General features: G+C 25.0%; 12 protein-coding genes across 12 annotated transcripts; 7 read left to right on the top strand and 5 right to left on the bottom strand.

The window, feature by feature from the left end:
* Positions 1–494: 494 nt before the first annotated feature.
* EHI_107010 (N-system amino acid transporter 1, putative) lies at positions 495–2620 on the top strand (the record flags this gene model as incomplete). Its single annotated transcript, XM_645566.2, has 1 exon — positions 495–2620. The coding sequence occupies one exon, from the start codon at positions 495–497 to the stop codon at positions 2592–2594; it is 2100 nt and encodes a 699-aa protein (XP_650658.1). The 3' UTR covers positions 2595–2620.
* Positions 2621–2793: 173 nt separating this feature from the next.
* On the top strand, positions 2794–3519 carry EHI_107020 (uncharacterized protein; the record flags this gene model as incomplete). Its single annotated transcript, XM_645567.1, has 1 exon — positions 2794–3519. The coding sequence occupies one exon, from the start codon at positions 2794–2796 to the stop codon at positions 3517–3519; it is 726 nt and encodes a 241-aa protein (XP_650659.1).
* A 111-nt stretch (positions 3520–3630) lies between these two features.
* EHI_107030 (uncharacterized protein) lies at positions 3631–6756 on the bottom strand (the record flags this gene model as incomplete). The annotated part of the gene is made up of 1 exon (XM_645568.1): positions 3631–6756. The coding sequence occupies one exon, from the start codon at positions 6754–6756 to the stop codon at positions 3631–3633; it is 3126 nt and encodes a 1041-aa protein (XP_650660.1).
* Positions 6757–7800: 1044 nt separating this feature from the next.
* EHI_107040 (uncharacterized protein) lies at positions 7801–8677 on the top strand (the record flags this gene model as incomplete). The annotated part of the gene is made up of 2 exons (XM_645569.1): positions 7801–8130; positions 8180–8677. The coding sequence occupies 2 exons, from the start codon at positions 7801–7803 to the stop codon at positions 8675–8677; spliced, it is 828 nt and encodes a 275-aa protein (XP_650661.1).
* Positions 8678–8824: 147 nt separating this feature from the next.
* Positions 8825–9202, bottom strand: EHI_107050 (uncharacterized protein; the record flags this gene model as incomplete). The annotated part of the gene is made up of 1 exon (XM_645570.1): positions 8825–9202. One exon carries the CDS (start codon positions 9200–9202, stop codon positions 8825–8827), a length of 378 nt encoding a protein of 125 aa, XP_650662.1.
* Positions 9203–9515: 313 nt separating this feature from the next.
* Positions 9516–10487, top strand: EHI_107060 (uncharacterized protein; the record flags this gene model as incomplete). The annotated part of the gene is made up of 1 exon (XM_645571.1): positions 9516–10487. One exon carries the CDS (start codon positions 9516–9518, stop codon positions 10485–10487), a length of 972 nt encoding a protein of 323 aa, XP_650663.1.
* A 66-nt stretch (positions 10488–10553) lies between these two features.
* EHI_107070 (metallo-beta-lactamase superfamily protein) lies at positions 10554–12422 on the top strand (the record flags this gene model as incomplete). Its single annotated transcript, XM_645572.1, has 1 exon — positions 10554–12422. One exon carries the CDS (start codon positions 10554–10556, stop codon positions 12420–12422), a length of 1869 nt encoding a protein of 622 aa, XP_650664.1.
* Positions 12423–12730: 308 nt separating this feature from the next.
* EHI_107080 (uncharacterized protein) lies at positions 12731–15385 on the top strand (the record flags this gene model as incomplete). Its single annotated transcript, XM_645573.1, has 1 exon — positions 12731–15385. The coding sequence occupies one exon, from the start codon at positions 12731–12733 to the stop codon at positions 15383–15385; it is 2655 nt and encodes an 884-aa protein (XP_650665.1).
* A 99-nt stretch (positions 15386–15484) lies between these two features.
* On the bottom strand, positions 15485–16255 carry EHI_107090 (uncharacterized protein; the record flags this gene model as incomplete). Its single annotated transcript, XM_645574.1, has 1 exon — positions 15485–16255. One exon carries the CDS (start codon positions 16253–16255, stop codon positions 15485–15487), a length of 771 nt encoding a protein of 256 aa, XP_650666.1.
* Positions 16256–18536: 2281 nt separating this feature from the next.
* EHI_107100 (uncharacterized protein) lies at positions 18537–19205 on the top strand (the record flags this gene model as incomplete). The annotated part of the gene is made up of 1 exon (XM_645575.1): positions 18537–19205. One exon carries the CDS (start codon positions 18537–18539, stop codon positions 19203–19205), a length of 669 nt encoding a protein of 222 aa, XP_650667.1.
* Positions 19206–19372: 167 nt separating this feature from the next.
* EHI_107110 (uncharacterized protein) lies at positions 19373–19960 on the bottom strand (the record flags this gene model as incomplete). The annotated part of the gene is made up of 1 exon (XM_645576.1): positions 19373–19960. One exon carries the CDS (start codon positions 19958–19960, stop codon positions 19373–19375), a length of 588 nt encoding a protein of 195 aa, XP_650668.1.
* A 173-nt stretch (positions 19961–20133) lies between these two features.
* Positions 20134–21293, bottom strand: EHI_107120 (RNA recognition motif domain containing protein; the record flags this gene model as incomplete). Its single annotated transcript, XM_645577.2, has 1 exon — positions 20134–21293. The coding sequence occupies one exon, from the start codon at positions 21291–21293 to the stop codon at positions 20163–20165; it is 1131 nt and encodes a 376-aa protein (XP_650669.1). The 3' UTR covers positions 20134–20162.
* Between the last annotated feature and the right edge of the window lie 80 nt (positions 21294–21373).

Below are 21373 nucleotides of genomic sequence, written 5' to 3' on the forward strand. Positions count from 1 at the left end.
AGAAAATTATTGATTAATAAATGATTTTTTAATGAGTTGAATAAAATAATAAAATAATAATAAAATAATAGTAAATGATGATATCATCATCAAATGATAAATTGGTAAAAAAAAAAAGAAAATGCGGAGAAAAAAAAGAGACAAGTAAAATGTAGAGAAAATATAAGTGATAAGTCAAAGTAATTGCTTTGGGCATATTGGTTGATAACAACCTAAAAGAGTCATTTCATTCTTTTTTTCTAAAAAAAGGGAGAAAATTCACTCGAAAACAGAAAACAAAGAAGAAAAAAGAATTAGATAGATTTTCGAGAAAGAATAAGAATGTTACAATTTGAAAGCCAAAACGATAATTTGTTTTGATTTAAATGAGATGATCACTTGAAATTGGGATGAAGATTTTATAGGTTTTTGATAAAAATAATAAAAATTGTTCTCGAATCAATTCGAATAGAAATAAGCTCTTTTAAGGTTGTTCTACTTGAATTATTTAATTAATGTCTAAAGCAGTAATTCAAAGCAATTTAGATAATGACACCCTTTCAAAAACACTTGAAAAAGGTGATTTTGAAGAATATCCTGAACGATTTATTGAGGATGGTATTCATGATTTTCCAAATGAAGAAGAATCTGTTGAATTAGATGTTAATGTTGTTAATGAAATGGATGATTCTTCTGGATCTACAGATGAGGATGAAGTTGCAAGAGATAATGGAGAAGAAGTTGCTTATAAATCAAAAATAAGTAAAAAAATTAGTTATAATTCAGAAGGAGAAAGTAAAGATGAGTTGTCTAAAGAGGATATTAAAAACATTAAAAAACTAAAGAAAAAGAAAGCAAAGAAAGGGTTTACAGTAGAAGATATGATTGCTAGAAATTTTCAAGAATTACTTTGTGAACAGAAAGAATTTAAAAGAAATGAAGTTGGTAATCTTCAAAGAACCAAAAAGACTTGGTATAAAATATTTTCAAATTCATTTTCTTTTGGATTTTCTCTTACAAACTCTCTTATTGGTGCTGGTATTCTTTCTTTAAGTCAGACTTGTTACAAAATGGGTGTTATAGGTTTTGTTGCATGGTGTCTTGCTACAATAGTATATTTTGTTATAACATGGAATTATTTTAATAGAGCAATTTATATTACAGGTGCAGCAACAATGGGAGAATTATTATCACTTATTTTTGGTAAAGTTTTTGCTTGTATTGTTGATATTTGTAATACTTTATTCTATTTTTGTGTTCTAATGGTTTATCAAGTTATTGCTACACAATATCTTTTTGGTATTATTCAAGACCTTACAAATAGAGACAAATGGAATTATACTATGGATTCATGTTATGGAAGTAAAACTGCTGGAGTTTTTTGCAAATGGCATTATATTATTCTTTATTTAGTTGCTGTGTGTTTAAATTTCCCACTTATTATTCCAAAATCAGTTAAATTCTTAAATAGAATTTCTACATTAACTGTTGTTGCTGCGGTAATAACCACTTTTGTAGTTTTAGGAAAAGCAATTTATGCAGGAGCTTCTGGTAAATCATCAAATGGTGGTGATGCAAATTATCCAACATTTAGTGGAAAATTGTGGCCAACTGGAGCAATGGATTTCTTTACTATGGCACCATTTATTACTGCTAACTTCCAAATACATTCTTGTTTACCACCATTATATGTTGGAACTAAAGGGTTATCTAAAAAGACTAAACTAGTTGCTTTACAAGGAGGTAGTTATGTTTCTGTTCTAACTTGTTCAAGTTTATTTATTATTATGGCAGTTAGTGGGCATGTAAGTTTTGATAAGGTATCTTCTAATGTATTAAATGATTTTTCAAATCCAGATAGTTCAGATGTAGATTGGTTAATTATTGTCTGTCGTATGTTAATGATCATTGTTGTAGTTATTTCATATCCAGCATTAATGTTCCCAACCTGTGCAGGTATTCTTAGATATATTCCAAAGAAATGGAAGATAGTACAGTTATGGAATGGTAGAGTTATTATTTTAATGATTAGAACTACTATTCTTATATTAACAACATTTTGTGCAACATTTATAATAGACATTGGAGTAGTATTCTCAGTAGCATCAGCTATTTTTTCAATATTTGTAGTTTATGTTGGACCAATGTGTATAATGATGTTATGGCCTAGAATTGAAAAATTTGGTGATCCTAATTTCAGAAAATTATCAATAATAGATAATATTATTTATAATAAAGTTGTTGAAGGAAATCAAAGATTTACTCAAAACGATATTGAAACTGCATTAGGAAAAGAAGAGGCAGAAAAGAATGAAGGTGTTGCTGATGTTGTTGTTACAATTGATACAAATACTAATGGACAACAAGAAATTGAATTAAATGAAATTAAAGAACAAAAAGAAACAAATATTGAAACCTCTAAAGATGATTCATCTTCTGTCACAACATATGATATTGATGCTGAAATTATGAAAAATAAAAATAAATGGATAAAACTTCCAGATGCATATATCCCAATTTGGAGATATATTGTATATGGAATTGCTATGTTGATTTGCATTGGGTTGTGTATTTTGTCCGTTGTTGGAACATTGATAGAACAATTCACTGATTGACTAAAAATAAATAAAAACATTTTGTTAATTTTTTGGTTTTCAATGATTCAAGTTTCTAATAATAAAAATAATTAATATTATTATAAAAAAATATAATTCTTTATAGTTTTTGAAATAGGGCAAATTTCTATAAATATCTTTAGGTAAAAAATAAAGGAAAAATAGAAAAATAAATCAACTGTATAACTAGTAATATCAAATGGTTAACTTTACTTGTGATAAGTGTGGTGAAACTATAAAAAAATCAAAGGCAAAAGCCCATGCATCAAAATGCCGTGGATTCTGTGGATACACTTGTATTGATTGCCATAAATCATTTAAAACTGAGCCTGAATTTGATGCACACAAACAGTGTATAACTGAAACTGAAGCTTATCAAGGTGCTTATTTGAAAAAGAAACAAGAAAAGAAAGAAATTTCAAATGAAGAAAAGAAAAAACCAGTAACCAAAGCTGAAAAAGAAGAGAAAAAAGAAAGTAAAAAAGAAAGTAAAAAGGAAGAGAAAAAGGAAGAGAAAAAGGAAAAGAAGGAGAAAAAAGAAAAGAAAGAAGAGGATGGTAAAGATTCTTCAAAAGAAGAAAAGAAGGAAAAAAAGAAACATCATGAGAAAAAAGAAAAGAAAGAAGAAGAAACTAAATCTAATAAAGAAGACAAAAAAGAAGAAAAGAAAGATAAAAAAGAAGAAAAGAAAGATAAAAAGGACAAGAAAAAAGAAAAAAAAGAACATAAAAAACATGATAAGAAAGAAGAAGAAGGAATTAAAGAAGATAAAAAACCAGAAACTAAAGCTGAGAAAGAAAAGAAAAAAGAGAAAAAACACAAAAAAGAAGCTAAAAAAGAAGAAAAGAAAACTGAAAGTACTAAGAGAGCACCAAAAATTATGACATTAGCTGATTTAGCTGATATTTCTGCTGATGAAGACTGAATTGAATGAATTTATTTTAATTTTTATAAACAAAAGACTTTTTTATATTAAGGAAAAAAGATACAAACAGAGAGATAATAAAAGAGGAAAAGATAGAATAAAGGAAATTAATTAATTTAAGAAAAGATTCATTGCATCATCTAAGCTAATTGATAACAAATGTATTTCTTTGATATAATTAGAGTACTTAGCAACTAAAACAGTAGCAGATAATTGTTGATCTTTAGAACCCTTTTTTAAATCATTTTGAGCATCAGTAAGTTTTTGATTATATAACTTCTCTAAACCGTCAAGGAAATGTAATTGATAAAATAATTCTCTTTGATTCAAAATACTTAAAATATAAGCCACTCCAATAAGGAAACCATCATCAGACATGATGTAACCTTCTACATCAAGATTTGTTGAATTTCTTAATAAACGTTCTTTAGCAGCAATAATGAAGTCTATGTAAGTTAATAACAATGCAGGAAGAGATAAGTAGAAATGTTTAAGATGAGTATACCTTTGGGAATTTAATTCATCTTTAAATATTTCAACAAGTAAAGTTAAATATTTTAAGTCATATCCATCATAAGATTTAGAATATTCAGAAATAATTTTTGAAAAGTTTTCTGCAGCAGTTTGAATTGACTGAACTTGTTTAGAAGTTAAATCAACAAAGTCAGGAATATTAAAAAGATCAGGGATGAATTCAATAGTTTTGGCACAATGCATTAATCCACCTGTTCTTATCATTCTAACAAATCCAATAGAATTACCAATAAATGTAATTAACATTCTAAATAAATCTAAATAGCTTGAACTAACAACCTTTTTATTGTGTTTAATTTTTCTAAGTCCAAGTCGTTTAAATTCTTTAATATCTAATTCTGCCATTGCTAATGTATAATTTTTTCCATCAAATGTTTTAAGTGATTTCATTAAAATACCTTTTATTTGATCATCAAATAAAAATTCACTTAATAATGTAAATTGTTTTAATAAATATTGATAAACATAATTGACACATGTATTCATTATTCCCATTCCATGTGTTTTAATTGATTCTGCAATTTGATTAATTCCAATAGAACTTAACCTATTGCCATCAGATTCTCTTTCAATAAAACATTGAGAATATAAATTATAATGATATTTCATAACAAAAGATTGAATATTTTTCATTATTCTTAATACATCAAGTCCTTCAACTGTTGTTTGTCCAATTAAATAATTTTCAAAAAGATGTAACCCATATTTTTTTTCTCCTAATACTTTCATTCTTTGATATTCATCCCAATTATAATGTTTATAGAATTTAATTTCTAATGAATTTTCTATTTCACTTTTAACATGAATACATCTATTTAAAATAATAATTGGATGATCAATTATTCTTTGTATATCTTGAATTGGATGAGAAACAATGTTAACATCATTAACATTTAATTCTCCATAAATTTGTAGTCTTAAATCTTCTTCAATTTGAGTTTGTAATGGTTCAACAATTATTTTTTTAATTAAAACTTCAATTTCATTATTTAATGCATCATAAATATCTCCAACAATAATTGTTTGAAGTGATTGGTTTTTAATAATAAATGAATATATTTTATTAAATTCAATAAAACTTTCATAAAATTCTTCATTTTTAATAATATTTTCATATATTTTTTCTAATAATGGATATCTTACAAAATAAAGAAATGCCATGTTTGTTGCATTTTTTAATTCTTCATTAATTTCATTAATCATAATAATTTCTTTTATTCTTTTCCAAATAGTATCAATTTTATCTGCTTTACAATCTTTTCTTAATTGATCAAGATATATTTCCATTAGAATAAATTCTTTAGAATTTATATTTTCATTCATATATTTTGGAATAATATCTTTTAATTTTTCTGCTTCATTATTCTTTTTAATTGTATTAATTTCTTGTTCTACTTTATTAATTAATTTTATAATTGATTCATGTTTACTTCTTTGAATTTTTTCAGTAATTTTGATTATAAGATTACAATACTTTAATGTAACTCCAATAACACTTATTGGTGTTGGTCTTCCAATTAAACTAAATCCATATAACAATTCAACTATCCTTCTTTTTAATTCATAAATAAGTTCTATCCCTGTTGTTAATGAACCTTTTTTTAATAAAAATTCATTACAATTTGTAATTAATGTTGATGGATCTTTTATTACTTTCATACTTTCATCTAAACTTATTGTTCTTGTCTTTCTTATTCGACTTATTAGATTTGATGAATCAATAGGACTTTTTGAATCAAAACAAGTTAATATAACTGGATATTTACGTGCTATTTCTTCTAAATTCTTATCTAATGTTCTTGACAATGAACGTTCAGATGACCATGAAACATAAGCATAGCAAAGATAAATAACTGATAAAATATCTTCTGGTGATGTACTTGATTTAATAATTCTAGAAGTTTCAAACAAACATACAGAATGCATTATTTTAATAAATAAGGAAGATGGAAATTTAGAAGATGGTAAAGAGAAATCTTGTTTTAATATATCATTTCTTCCTTGAAATTTATTTTGGAATGTTGTTATAATCACTAATAAGTTTGCAATTTTTTCTGCATTAGGATTATCTCCAACTGCAGCACCTGCATAATTTGATATTAAATGATAATAAAAACTAATATGTGCCAAAAGGATTGGGTTATTATGAATTGATATATCAAGAAGAGTATGTGCTGATAATAATCTTCCAATATCATTAAATAAAGTTCTAAAATAGCTTTGTACTTTAGCCTGAAGAGCAGAAGTAATAAATTTAACAATAGACTGAACCAATAAAAAACATTTTTTTGAAAAAACTATGACTGAATGAATTGATGGAATTAATGAAGTAATCATATCCATTTCTACTGAACGTGGAATTACACATTTTTCTTCTGATAATTTCTTTGTTACTGGATTATAATCGCCATATGTAATAAATTTATGTTGGAGACTTGGTAATTCTTGAAGAATTTCATTTGTTTTTGAATGTAATAAAATACAATTTTTTAATAAAACTTTCATATCATTTGGAGCATCATCAAGTGCATGAGTCTCTGGTTTCATTTCCATAGAAAAAGGAATTGTTGGTATATGTTGGTGGTTATAACTCATTTGTGATTCACTATTAATATATTCTCGAGTCATTTCATTGATAGAAGATATATAAGTACTAGACTGGTCTTCAATTTGTTTGGCTTGTTGAGGTGTTATTGTTGTCATATTAAGAAATTTGTTAATAAGTTATTTTGTTCACAAAATAATTTTTTATTTTTTCAAAATATTTGTTTGAAATGTTATATATAACGAATTTGTTTGAAAGATTAAAATAAAATTTATCAATTTAAAAAGAATGAGAATAAAGTATAAACAAATTTAAATCATTCAAATAATATTCTTTTTTTTTATTTTTATAAGATACTGTTGAAGATTATAAAAACTTTTTCATTATATTATTATAATCTTAAAAATTTATTGTCTAATGTAAATATTTCTGTGTAATATATAAAAAATTTCTTCTATGTTCATTCTACATATTTGGAGTATATTTTATATTGTTTATCTTTCTTTTTTAAATTCTATAGAGTAGAAATATTTTAATATCATATATCTTTCTAACTTTTTAATTATTATCATTTTTTGAAATTATATTACAAAAGATAAATAAGAAAAACTGATTTACAATTCTTAATATTGTTTGTACTTTTTTTGTAAAATAAAATAACAACTATTTTCATAAGGTAAATAAAAAAGGTTTTAGTGTCATCATTTTATAATATAAAAAATATTAAAGATAATATCCATTCAAAATAACATTATTCTCTCTTAAAATAATACAGAAGAATAATTTTATTTTTAAAGATAGAAAGAAAATACAAATAGATTCTATGACTCTATTCATCATAAATTTAGGAAATAATGAGATAAAAAATAACAATTAAAATAAACTCCAGTACTTTGAAATATTTAAAAATAAAAATAAATCAAATAACAAAAATACAAATTTGGTATTAATATTCATTTTTTGTTTTTAAATGTATTTATAGTTATTCCAAATTTAGCATTTTAAGAAAAAACAAAAAGAAATATAAAAATAAATGAGAATAAATTAAGCAAAAGTTCCCGAAAGGACAGAGAAATAATAAAATCAAAAAAAGTGTCTTGAGAAGAGAAAAGAGGAAAAATCCCGAAAAAATAAAGGAAAATATAATAAAAATGAAGAATCCAAAAGAAAAAAAAGACAATTGAATTGAACTGCAAAAGTAAATGAACGCATTAGTAAGAAAATTAACATACATTGCAGAGGATTGTGGGTTCACTTATCAAGAACTTGAAGAACAACCACAAGAACCAACTTCAGAAGAAGAACAAGAACAAACTGAATTTGGAAAAAGAAGACATATTTTAAAAGCACAAATTAAAGAGGCTAAAGATTTAATTGAGAAAAGAGCAGAAATGGAAGCACAACCCGATGTCGATAAAGTTGAAGTTGTGAAAATTTCTACAGACATTCGTAAAACAATGAAAGAAGTAATTCGATTAGCAGAAGACTTAAGAGCATATCATGACAATGATGTATATAAGAATAGAAAGAAAGTTTGTCATTAAACCATAATTACAATGAAAGATATTTATTTTATGATAGAAAGATCCAAAAATTAGAGATAGGTTAGGAATTGAAGAAGAGTCTCTTAAATGTATTCAACAACATATCGAACAATTACAAAAAATGGATAGAGAACGAAGTGGAATGGGTGATGTTAATACTGGAAGACCAACAGTGAATGGATTAGATAAATATAAAGTAGATGAACTTCCTGATATAGAAGATGATGAACGATTTAAAATATTAAAAGAAAATGATAAAGAGATTGATGCGAAGTTAGATATTCTTGCTCAAGGTGTAAAAGATGTTAAAAATGTAGCACAAGAAATTGGAGGTAAAATTGATGTTCAAAAAGAAAAATTAGATGTTCTTGAAGATAAAGTTGATCATGTTAATGATCGACTTGATGCAACAAATGCTAAATTAAAAGGATTACTTGAAAAAGTACGTGGTCCAGATAAAATGTTAATGACAATAATGATGATTTGTTTGCTTTTAGGTGTAGTCAGTATTATCGCAATGATTTTCCTTAAATGAATAATTTACGATTGATGGTTTTATTTTTAACTTTTTACAAATTTTAATTCTTTTAATTCCTTCATTTAATATTTTCTTTTATTTATTAAAATTTTATTTAAAATTTATTAAAAATATTAAATATTAAATTTTTAGATGAAAGTAAATTTAAAGATCTGCAAATTCTTGTGAACATGATTTCTTAATTGTTGATTTAACAATTTTTGTTCGTTTAGATGATATTTTAGTACCATCAGGATAATTCCAAACTGATTCAACGACTATTTCATCAGCTTGTTTACAAAGAATAAATAATCTATTTGCACAACTTTCCCATTGTTCTACATAATGCCCATCACAATTATAGACTTGAAATTTATATTCAAATGGAATGGTGTTAATATCAACTTCTGCTATACATTTTCCATCTTTATATGTCATAGTATATCCTTCTGTCCAACTACCAAGTTCTTTAGCAGAACCACATACTCTAACTACTTGTCCTGGATGGGTTTTATAATCAATAATAAATATAATATGAACCATTCTGTTTTAATTAGTCTTTATAAGATTCTCCTTAAATAGTATTCAAAATCTCTACTAAAAAACTCGAAAGGCCTTTCTCCTTGCGGCATCACTTCTTTCATCTTTATTCTTTAAAAGAATCTTCGGATTTTTTCTTTGAATAAAATTATCATTTTATAATTCTTTTATAATTTATTTATTAATTATTTACTATAATGTGAATATTGTTTGTGATTTTTAACAGTTGGGGTAATTCATTTTTTACATCTTTTGATCGTTGTTCTTTTCATACAAAAATTAGTGATGTATAACATAAATTTAAATTAACTCAAAAATGAAAGAAAGAAAACTAAGATGTATGAAACCTAATACTAATACAAGACTAAACTATCTTAAAAAACTTAAACTCTGTTTATATAATTATTGTAAAGATGTCAAAGCAAAAGGAAATAGACTATTGTTAGATAAAGAAATTGAAAGAATAAAAAATGATCCGTACATTAAACTAATACTTACTTATATGGAAAAGAAATCTAATCAACTCATTGATTTATGTGACTCACTTAACTTAAATCATTTTATTGAATGCATTGAAAATTCTACTCCTTATTTATATAAACAAAATACTTTTAAAAATGGTTTGAATCAATTTATGTCATTACACATTGGTGATTATATTAAAGAAAATGGTGAAAATGAACAATGTTTTTATGACAAAAATGAAGAATATTTCTCTATGCAAAATCAACAAGAAGAAGAACAAAGTGAAAACCAATCAATTCAAATTGTTCAACCAGTTACAATTATTAATGATATTGATGATGATAAATATCAAATGGTTGGTGGAGGAAATGCACTTAGTTCATTATTACATATAGTTAGTAATCAACCTACAGATGAAAATGAATTAAAAATTAAGCAAATGTCATTATTAAATGATAAAGAAAATAAACTACTTCCAAATGTAAAAAAAAATCAAATCCCAAAGAAAACAATTACATATTCTCGTATAAATAAACAACCACTAGACGAAAAAGAAACAATAACTCAATCACCACTAATTCCAATGAATAATTGTTATGAAGATAATGATAAATCTAATAATTATATACTTGATGAAGTACATAATGAAAAAGAAGATAAAAACATTGTTGATTTAACAAATATGAAAGAACCAGCTTGTCTTGCTTTAGACATTGAAGAAGATTTTTATGTATTAAGAAAAAAAGATGATCATGTTAACCAATGTTATGATTTATCATTAGAAACTCAGTCAATTTTTAGATCTTTAATTCCATTATTGTAATTGAATAATATTTATAAAATCATCTTATTCAACTCTAAAGATCTGTAAATTTTTATTTAAATTAAAATGGCTTCTTCTTTTACAAAAGAGCTCAATAACAATTGTTTAAGCCAATTAGACTTTAATGACAATAGAGATTTTGAAGATGCTCAAAGAGGATTTATTGGTACTATTGAAGATGGTATAATCCTTACCAAAGAAGGTAATATTTCTTATTCAATGAAGTCTTATGACTTCTTAAAAGATAAATGTCCTGATACTGTTAATCCAAGTTTATGGAGACAATGTCAACTTAATAGAATTCATGGATTATTTGAAGTTTTAAAAGATAAAATTTATCAAATCAGAGGTTTTGATATTTCTAATATGACATTTGTTAGAGGAGAAAAAGGATGGATTGTTATTGACACATTAACCACCGTTGAAGCTTCTTCTGCAGGTCTTTCTTTATTCAGAAAACATTGTGGAGAACTTCCAATTACAGCTATTATTATTACTCATTCTCATGGAGACCATTGTGGTGGATTTCTTGGAGTTGGAACAGATGAGACGAAAGTATATGTACCTCCTAATTTAATTAATGAGTTAATTAGTGAAAATATTTTTGCTGGTCCTGCTATGGATAGAAGAAGTATTTATATGTATGGTCAAAACTTAACTACTGAACCAACTCAATTTGTTGGTAATGGACTTGGTCAACAACTGTCTCATGGACTAAATGCTTTTCCTAAATATTCTCAATGTATAGAAATTAAAGGTGAACAAGAAATTATTATCGATGGTATTAATTTCCATTTTATAGAAACTCCAGGAGCTGAGGCACCATCTGAGTTTGTATTTTATATTCCTTCTATGAAAGCATTTTGTGCTTCAGAAGAGATAAATCATATTATGCATAATCTCATTACTCTTCGTGGAGCAAAAGTAAGAAATGGAAAATTATGGGCTAATTATATTGATCATGTTATTGAGAAATTTGGTGATGATGTTGAAATTAATTTTGGATCACATCATTGGCCAACATGGGGAAACAAAAGGGTAAATGAATATTGGGAAAAACAAAGAGATTTATATAAATTTATTCATGACCAAACGTTAAGATATGCTAACCTTGGATATACTCCCAATGAAATTGTTAATTTATTAAAATTACCTGATTCATTGGCTAAGGAATTCTATTGTAGAGATTATTATGGATCTCTTAGTCATAACATTAAAGGAGAATATCAATTATATATTGGATGGTATGATGGTAATCCTGCACACTTAGACCAATTACAACCTTCAGACTTAGGGAAAAAATATGTTGAAGCACTAGGAGGAGAAGATAAAGTACTTGATTTTGCACAAAAGGCATTTGATAAAGGAGAATATAAATGGGCTGTTGAATTACTTAACCATTTAGTATTTACTAATCCAAATAATGAACAAGCACGTTTATTACTTGCTAATGTATATACTCAGATGGCTTTTTCACAAGAATGTGCTGTATGGAGAAATATTTATTTAAGTGGAGCACATGACTTAAGAAGAGAACCAATAACAATGGCAAAAAGTGATAATTTGAAGAATCCATATGTTCTTCGTTCAATGAATTTAACACACATTTTTGATACATTATGTATTATGGTAGATCCATCAAAATTAATTGGTGCTGATTGGAGAATTAATTTGTTCTTTGATGATGTGAAAGAAAATTATTGTGTTATTGTTAAGAATTGTGTTGTTAATATTAGAAATAATCTTCATAAACAACCAACTTTTACTGCTCATGTTACTAGAGAATTATTACTTGGAGTATTTGCAAAAAAAGTTAATCTTCAAGAATTGGTTCAATCAGGAAAGATTCAAATGAGTGGTAATCCTATGCATTTGTTTGGACTATTTGCATCAATTGGAGTTCAAAATCATCAATTTAATATTATTGAACCATAATTTACTCTTTTTTAATTCCAATTAATTTTTAATATAATAAAATATGTAATAAAATAATAACATACAAATTAATAAACCATAATTTTAATAAATCAAATAGTTAATAATTGATTAAATTATATTCTTATTTTTAATTAGCAATGAAGATATACGCAGTTATCCCTGTCCGAGAACTGCAAATGTGGATATGTTAACTAAGTCTGAGCTTAAGTTTTTTTTAATTAGCAAAACTGAAGAATAGAAAAAAAAAACAATTCATTCTGTTAAAAATTAAAAATTAAAAAAAAAAAACTAAAAATTTAAAAGGAATGGAAGATATTCAAAAAGCACTTCATATTGTTTATGGAAATGGTAATGATACTCAACTTAAAACCCAAGCTAGTTATTATCTTACAGAAGTTTTAAAAAAAAGAGAGTCTGTTCAGTATTTTGAAGGATTAATGCAAACACCTTCAGATGATTCTCTTCAAATAGTAAAAGTTAATTATGGTGCAACAATATTACAAAAAAGGTTAATGTATAGTTTTGATTTATTTCCTTTAAATATGCTTAATGGAATAAAAGATTTTATTTTCCAAAAATTAATTCAATTTAAAACAAATAATTTAATTGTCAAACAACTTTCATTATGTATTGTTGCATTAGCATTACAAGACCCTAGTTGGAATAATTTTATGGATAATGTTGTTCAAAAGATTCCAATTTCAAATGAAAATAATCCATTATTATTAACTTTATTTATGGAAATTGCTAATGCTTCAAGTAAAATGGATTTAATTGAAATATCTATGCGAAATAGATTTATTCAAATAATAAGTCAAGCTACTCCAACAATTATTCAATTTATTATTTCTATTTGTAATCAAGATATTTCATTAATCAATAAATCAACAGATTGTCTTTGTTCTTGGATTCAATATTCAACTATCTCAATTGATTATTATAAAGTTTCTCCATTAATTCCTTTCTTATTAAAACAATTAGGCTCTTCTTCATGTGAAGCAATATCAAATGTAATGGATACTTTTATTAAAAAATTAACTCACATTGATTCTCATGCTCCTTCTCCTCAAGAAAAAGAAATTATTATGAATATTGCTGTTGGTATTCTTCAAGAATATACTAATTATACTGTTATGATATCAAGAAATCCATTAAATTGTTTCTTTGAAATATCTCATTTAATTGCAATTGACTTATATAAATATATAACTTCCCAATATTCTATGTTAATCAAAGAACATTTAAATCAACTTATTCTTGCATCTGACACTATTAATGAAGATGTAATTAGAAATGTTTCTGAAGCTGCTATTGTTTTATTAGAAACTACATCAACTCGAAGGGCAAGTGAGTCTACAGTTCTTTATGAATTTTTAACTAACTTTGCTAGACAAATGATGCAAAAAGTTGTTTCATTACATTTTGATCCACAAGAACGTCAAGGAGAAGAATTAGAAGAATTTCTTAAATTTAGAAAGACATCATCTTTTTATTTATTTAGAAAATGTATTGATGTTCTTGGAAATTCTGCTTCTATTGATATTCTCTCTGGACTTTGGAATTCAGTTAATAATAAAGAAACTGTTATAGCTGCTCTTATTGCTGGTTATGAAGACTTTTCTATGAGTAATTCTCAAGAGCTCTTTCAAATTATTTCATCTTCGATTCAATACATTTCTCAACAACAAAATGTACCATTTGTATTTACAAGAAGTTTAATTATTGTTCTTGGTAAATATGGTAGATTTTTCCATGACAGCTGCCCTCAAGTAGTTCCTCAATGCATTAACTTTTTATCAAAATTTGTTGGTAATGATTTGTATGGAAGTAAAACTGCTAAATCAATGATGTTATTATCCCAAGAATGTAGTAGTCAAATGGTTCAAAATTTATCACTTTTAAAAGATATTTATACTAATGTTATTCGTTTAGTTATGTCAGGAAAATTAAAAGGAAATGAAAAGCAATTTGAAGATTATATCCACGCATATTGTAATGTTATTGGATCAGCACCTACACATGAATATCTTCAAGAATTATTTAATGAACCTAATATTGTTATTAAGAAAAGTGCATTAGGAAAAGTTATTAATAATGAGACAATGACAGCTTTTTGGTTAATGAAAACTATTTTCATTGGACTAAAACGTTCTAAATTCAAACAAGAAATTGCAGCTGTAATCATTGATTATATGGTACCACAAATGTTATTCTCATTACTTGAAATTGCATCAATAAATAAAAATGAACAAGCATTAGAAAGTGCCTGTATTGTTATTGGAAAAATGTTTATGGTTATTGAGGTTCATTGTCAACCATTTTTCAGTCAATGTATTGATTCTATTAAAGCATGTTTTAATATAACTCATGCAAGTTCACTTATTAATTGTTTATCAATGATAGCAGATGCTTTATACACTCATTCTATCTTCCAAGAAACATTAAGAAAGAATTGTGTTCCATTACTTACTGAAGCAATGAAACTCTGTACATTAACCACAAATGATTTAATTATTGACTGTGCTGATTGTATTTTTTATTTCAATAGAATTAAATTACCAACAGAATTTCTTCCATATGCATTTAATTGGTTATTACAATTTACATCAGTTCCAGACCAAGATGCTTATCATGCAATTTGTGAGAATCTTGTTGATTTTATTAATGATGGAAATTCAATTGATTTAGTAAAACAACCAACAACCTTATTAACAATGATTGAAAGTGTTGTTCATCTTTTTTCTAAAGATCGACAAGATGACTGTATTACTGTACTCAGAGAAATTTATATTACAGACATTCCATCTTTCTGTAATAACATGCAATTAATTTTACAACAAAAGTATACTACTATACCCAATGGATTTAAACAAACAATAATAACAACTTCAAAATTATCTAAAAATGATTTCATTAAAATAATGAAAGAATTATTTATGCTTTTAAAAGAAACTTCATAAAATAATTCTTTCTTTTTATTTTCTTTTGTTTTTTTTTTGTTTTAATTTTAATTAAATAAAATATTAAATTAAAAATTATTTACTTTAAATGGTTTTTGTTTATAATTCAATAATAACAAACCCATGTTCTTTATCTTCACTATATTTCATTCCCATTTCATTTAATGTTTTAACTACTTCTTCTTTAATTTTAGAAAATCCTACTGTATTATGATGTCCCATACCACATTGACATCGTAATATTTTCTTTCCTTCTTTTTTACGTTTTTCAATTTCTTCTTTCATCATGATAATAGCTCCTTCAATTTGAAGTCCATGCAAATCAATAGTATCTTCTTCTATTTCATATATTTGAACTTCATCAAAAGCTGCTTTATGTGTTGTATATTTCATTGCTTCAAATTCATCTTTTTGTTTTTGGAATTCATCATGTTTTGCTTGAACATCACTTGCTCCTTCTTCTTTAGCAGCTAACCATGCTTTCTTAGCTTCTTCTACTTGATCATGTTTTTTATCAAGTTTTCCATAATGTTTAGCATATATCTCATCAAGAAGAATACTTTTATCTCCAGAAACAACTTCTTTTTTTCCATTAGGTCTATCTTCAATAACAGGAGCATCTCCTTTTGGTTTTGGAACATGAGTTCCTTCAATTAATTTCTTTTCAGTTGGTGGTTCAGTTGGTTTGATGTCTTGTTTATTATTAGGTACTGTTTCAGTAGTTGTTGTAGTTTTATTTTCAACTCCTTGATACGTTTGGTTTTCATTTTGTTGTTGAACAGGTTTTTGGTTCGTAGTTTCTTTATTTAAAGGAGTATTTTCATTCACTCTTCCATTAGTTTTACTCTTCTTTGATAAGCAACAACCCATTTAATCTTTCTTTTATCAAATTTAAGTTTTTGTTTTCTTTTAAAGTTCTTTTTAATCCTATTTTTATCATATTTTGAAACTTCTTTCTCTAAATTTTGTACAAATGTCCTTTAAAATTTTTCTTATGATTTTTCTTTTCACTTTTTTAATAAAAATTTATTATAAAAACTAAATTATATTCTAAGTTCAATTATTTTTTATGATTTTTCTTCTGTTGAAATTTCTTTGTTCTATTTTTATTTTTTTCATAAAATGAAGAAAAAAATTATCAATGCAATTAATCCTGTTGTAGCAAATTTATTTAATGTTACCATTCAAAAAAAAAATATATTGAAGTTCAATTTTTTTTTCAAACCTTTCAAGTAAACCATTATTAATTAAAATTTCAATAACTTTTCTGATTATTCTTTTATTTATTTTATTACACATGTATTTTGAGATGATGAAAATAAAATTGAAGTAAATTCATTAATTGACTTATTTTTTTTCTCTTTTCTTTATTTTCATAACTAAACAAACCCATTTATTTATTTTAAATTGTTCACTATTAATTTTGATTTCTGGCTTTTGTGTTTGGTTATTGAGTTGAAGAAAATTAATATAATTTTATTTGTTGAAATGAAAGAATGATCTAAAAAATATATTTTATATTTTTCTTTAATTATTTTATTTTCAATAAGTAAATTAATCATTTTTTTATAACTATTTCATTATTATGACTAATTTGAAGTATTTCTTCTTCATTAATATATGATATATTAGTTAATAACATAAGAATTATAACACTAAAAATGATATTTTAAAAAACATTAAAATGAAGTTTTTTATTATTTTTTTTTGAAGAAATTTTTATATAAATTGAATTTCATTTATTTAAAATACTATTCAAAAATAAATAAAAGAATTATTTGAATTAAAACCATTTAATTTGGTTTACTATATAGAAATTACAGAAATGTTTTATTTAAAAGGATTCTTAATAAATTCTTTTAATGTTTTTAGCAAAGATAGAAGAAATTTTATATTCTTTAATTAATTCAATAATTATTTTAGAAATTGAAGACTTAACAACATTTTTAAATAAATTTTTAAATTAAATTTTAGTTTCTTATTGTAATTATACAATATTCTCTAATTATCAGATCATCATTCAAAACATCATTTATCTCATATGAAATCTTCTTTTTTTTGTTGACTGTTTAATTAGTGTTAGTTTAACAACAAACCAATTGAATTAGTTAGTGTTTAGGTTATAAGAGAAATAAAGTTTATACAAAAAATAATAAATAGACTTTAATTTTATACTTTTCATTTTAAATTAATATGTTAAATATTTAAAAATATGTAACTATAATATATTAATTATAATAGTTCATTAATGTTATTATTTATTCAATTTATTTATTATTGAAGTATGAAAAAATATTTTCTTTAATAGACACATAAATTATTTTAAAACTAAAGAATTAATTCATTTATTGAATGTATTAATTTTGTAAAACTTTACCCTTAATGTAGAATTTTATTTTTGTTTCTTTTTGAATATAATACTATTCAAAATAGAATATTTTTTTCTCTATTGTTATTCTTCTCCATCATTTTCTGTTGTCATTTTCTTATAAATAAATTTTTTTATTTAATGGTTATTATATTTGTAACAAAAGAAAGAAATATATAATTAAATATTTACTTTACTTAATTTATTATTCATTAGCTATTATTCACCATACTATAAATAAACTATTTGATTGGTTATGTACTATTTGTTTTCTTTTATTCATACTTTCTCATATTAGGATAATTCAATATAATGACAAAGACTGTTTATTTAAAGTTAAAACTCATTTATATGTTAATGTTAGTTAGACGATTATTTTGTTTTGAATAAGAACAGTGAGATAATAATTTTTTATCATTAAAGCTTTTGATATAAATTGTATATAACCAATAAAAATAAGACTTTTTATAAGAGGGACTTCTTGGGGACTGTAATTCATCAATAGAAAGTAAGTTAATTTTTTCATTATAATATTAAAAGATTGAATAAAGAAAAGTATTTGTTTTAACGGTGAAATTTCTTATCTTTTTCTATTGAAAAACCTCTTCACATAGCAAGATGAATGATAAGAAAAAGAAAGAATAAAAAAAAAAGGTAGAATATTTTAGAAATAGAATAGACGAAAAAAGAAAAACCTATTAATCCAATCGTACCTTCCATCAAATGAAGAAGCTTCATTTGATTTTTGTAACTAGTGAGTTCAAAGTTTAGTAAAACATCTCTATGTCAACACAACGACCAGATAATACGATTATTACTTGTAGACCTGTTCCTTTATCTACTCGTCCTAATTTATTTATGCAGAATTCTTATGGATATTCACCTATTAGTGCTTTTTCTATGCCTGCTCCAAAACAAGTTTACTCTCCTTTATTGGTTGTTACTCCAATGGACACTCCAATGGTAGAAGAAGATTCAGAAGAAAATGCACGTTATGATAATCCTGTTTTCCTTGACCAAGACGTTTTTGTTTTCGATGAACAAATGCAACAACAAAACCAACAAAAAATTCAAAAATCAACTACTGATAATACTATCTCTTCAACAAATCAACTTAAACAAACAAGTGCAACACTATCTTGTCTTGGAAATAATGAACAACAACAATTGTCACCAATACGACATTCAAAATTATCATCTGATCAAATAACTTGTGAACAACCAATTACTTTAAATGATTTTGGTGTTACTTGTTCATTGAGAGATGAAATTCATGAAGATTCTGAAGGATTAGAAGAAGAAGACTCTTCTCAAGATTTTGAAGAAAGTGATGATATTGATGATGAAGAAAGTCAAGTAATTCAAGAGGTATTAGAACGTGTAGAACAACTAAAGAAAATAGGAGACGAAAGAAATAAACTTCTTCATCATATGATTGAAAATCAAAAGTAAAAAGAAGATTATAGAAGATGGTCTCTGAAGACCTCTATTTTTCTGTTTTTGTTTGTTGAATTGAAGTTTATAGTCATATTTGTTTTTGATTATTATTTTAATGAAGAAAATAAAAACTAAAAAAGGTTCTTTTTAAATTCTTTAGAATTTAAAATGTTAAATTGCTTTTATAAAGCCATAAATAGTAAGGCAATAAATAAAACAATGAAACATGTTTTAGTTCCATCAGTTTCATCCATGTCAGTTGAGAATGAATAAATTCCTTCTGTTCCTTTTTCTTCAGTAAATTTAATATCATTAAAGTAAATTGTTGAGTCAGTTTTATCTGTTTTGAAAATTCTAACAAGGCTGTCTTTAGTTGAATTAGCTGTTAATGAAGAAATATCAACATAAACACGGTTAAGACGATTAACAGCCATTCCTGAAGTTACTTGAATTGGTTTCATTGAGTCATCATTTCCAATAGAAACAGCAAGACCAAGGTTAACTCCTTCTTGTTCCCAAGAAACAACAAATGAAAGATATTTGTAAGGAGATAAATCAGTCACTGAATTAGTTTTGAAATTAATATAATTATTTTTTGATAATATAATTGAAATAACAATTTGGTCATGATATTCTGCAGTAGTAGAGATATATCCAGTAGATTCTTTAGCTTGATATCCATTCGAAAAAACACCATCTTTATAAATAATTCTTTCTTTATTAGCAGTACAGCCAATAATAATAAGAGCAATAATAGTTTCACTGATCATATGAATGAATTTACTTCTTAATTAACAGGTTTAAATATTAATTCATAATAAAGAGTAAAAGAAAAGAGATAAGTTTGACTAAGTAGAATCACCTTCATTTCATTTTATCAAACTAATCAAGTATTAAATCTTTTACTTAAAATCATTAAAAAAAACTTATCAAAAATCAAAATTCTTAAAATTCAACAAAGTCTAATTCTCTCTACTTTTGGTTCTTAAATTTGACTTTTATTGGTTGTCCATCAAAAACTTTATTATTCATAGCTTGCATTGCTTTGTATGCATCACTAGAATCCATATAAGTAACAAAACCAACTCCTTTACATAATTTTGTTGTTGGTTCATATAAACAATTGCATTGTTCAATTGCACCAAATTTTGCAAAATTCTTATACAAGAAAAGTTCATTAGTATTTTGAGGTAAATGAGCAATATATAATGTTGCTTTTTGTTTTTCTTGTGGACGACAAACAGCATCTGGCCAATATCCCATTGGACCAATATAACCTTGTTGATATTGTGGCATTTGAATTCCAGGGTTATACATTGGTTTTTGTGTATTTGCTGATTGGTTTGGTTGTTGAGCACCAGCCATTGGTTGTAAAAAAAATTGTTGGTACATCATCATTGGATCATTAAACATTTGTGAAGGAGAATATTTAGGAAGGATTGTTGTAGGTTCTACAGTTTTTCTTAATTCTTTCTTTTTATGAGTTTGTTGGTTTGTAGCTACTTTCACTGTTAATTTAGTTTTAGTAAGTTCTTGAACCTCTTTATCATTTAAGGCTTCAATTGCTTTATTACCATCTTCAGTTTTTTGATATTTAATAAAAGCAAATCCACGACATTCATTTGTTTGAGGTTTATAAACAATATCAACACCAATGATTGGTCCAAATGGATCAAAGTATTTATGTATTAATTCTTCAGTTATATCAAAATGAAGATTAGCCACATAAATAATTAATCCAATTTGAGGTTCTTCATGTTCAGTAAATTCATCAGTATGTTCAGAAATTTCTTGTTTAATTAATGGGTTATGTAATAATGGATTTATTAATGGTTGTTGACATGGTTGTTGACATGGTTGGTTAAATATTTCAGCTTTTTCATTAACATTCTTTTCTTTTAAAATTCCTTCTTCTTTTTTTTCTTCTTCTTTAATTTCATTAATACGCTTTTCTTTTTTAGGTTCTTCTTCATGTTTATCAATTCGAGTATCAACTAATGACTGAGGTGGTTCTAATGGAATTTGTTTAGACATTTTTGTTTCATCTGATTCAAGAAAATTATTTAATTCTAAAAATTGTTGCTCTTCACTTGAGTCACACATAAATTAAAAAGAAGTTCTTCATTCAAAATCATTAGAAATTAATATACAAAAAAAACAAAACTAAACTAAAATTAGAAAGA

Source organism: Entamoeba histolytica, genomic scaffold (assembly GCF_000208925.1).
Source record: "Entamoeba histolytica HM-1:IMSS scf_1104750517911 genomic scaffold, whole genome shotgun sequence".
In the NCBI taxonomy this organism is placed as follows: Eukaryota; Evosea; order Mastigamoebida; family Endamoebidae; genus Entamoeba; species Entamoeba histolytica.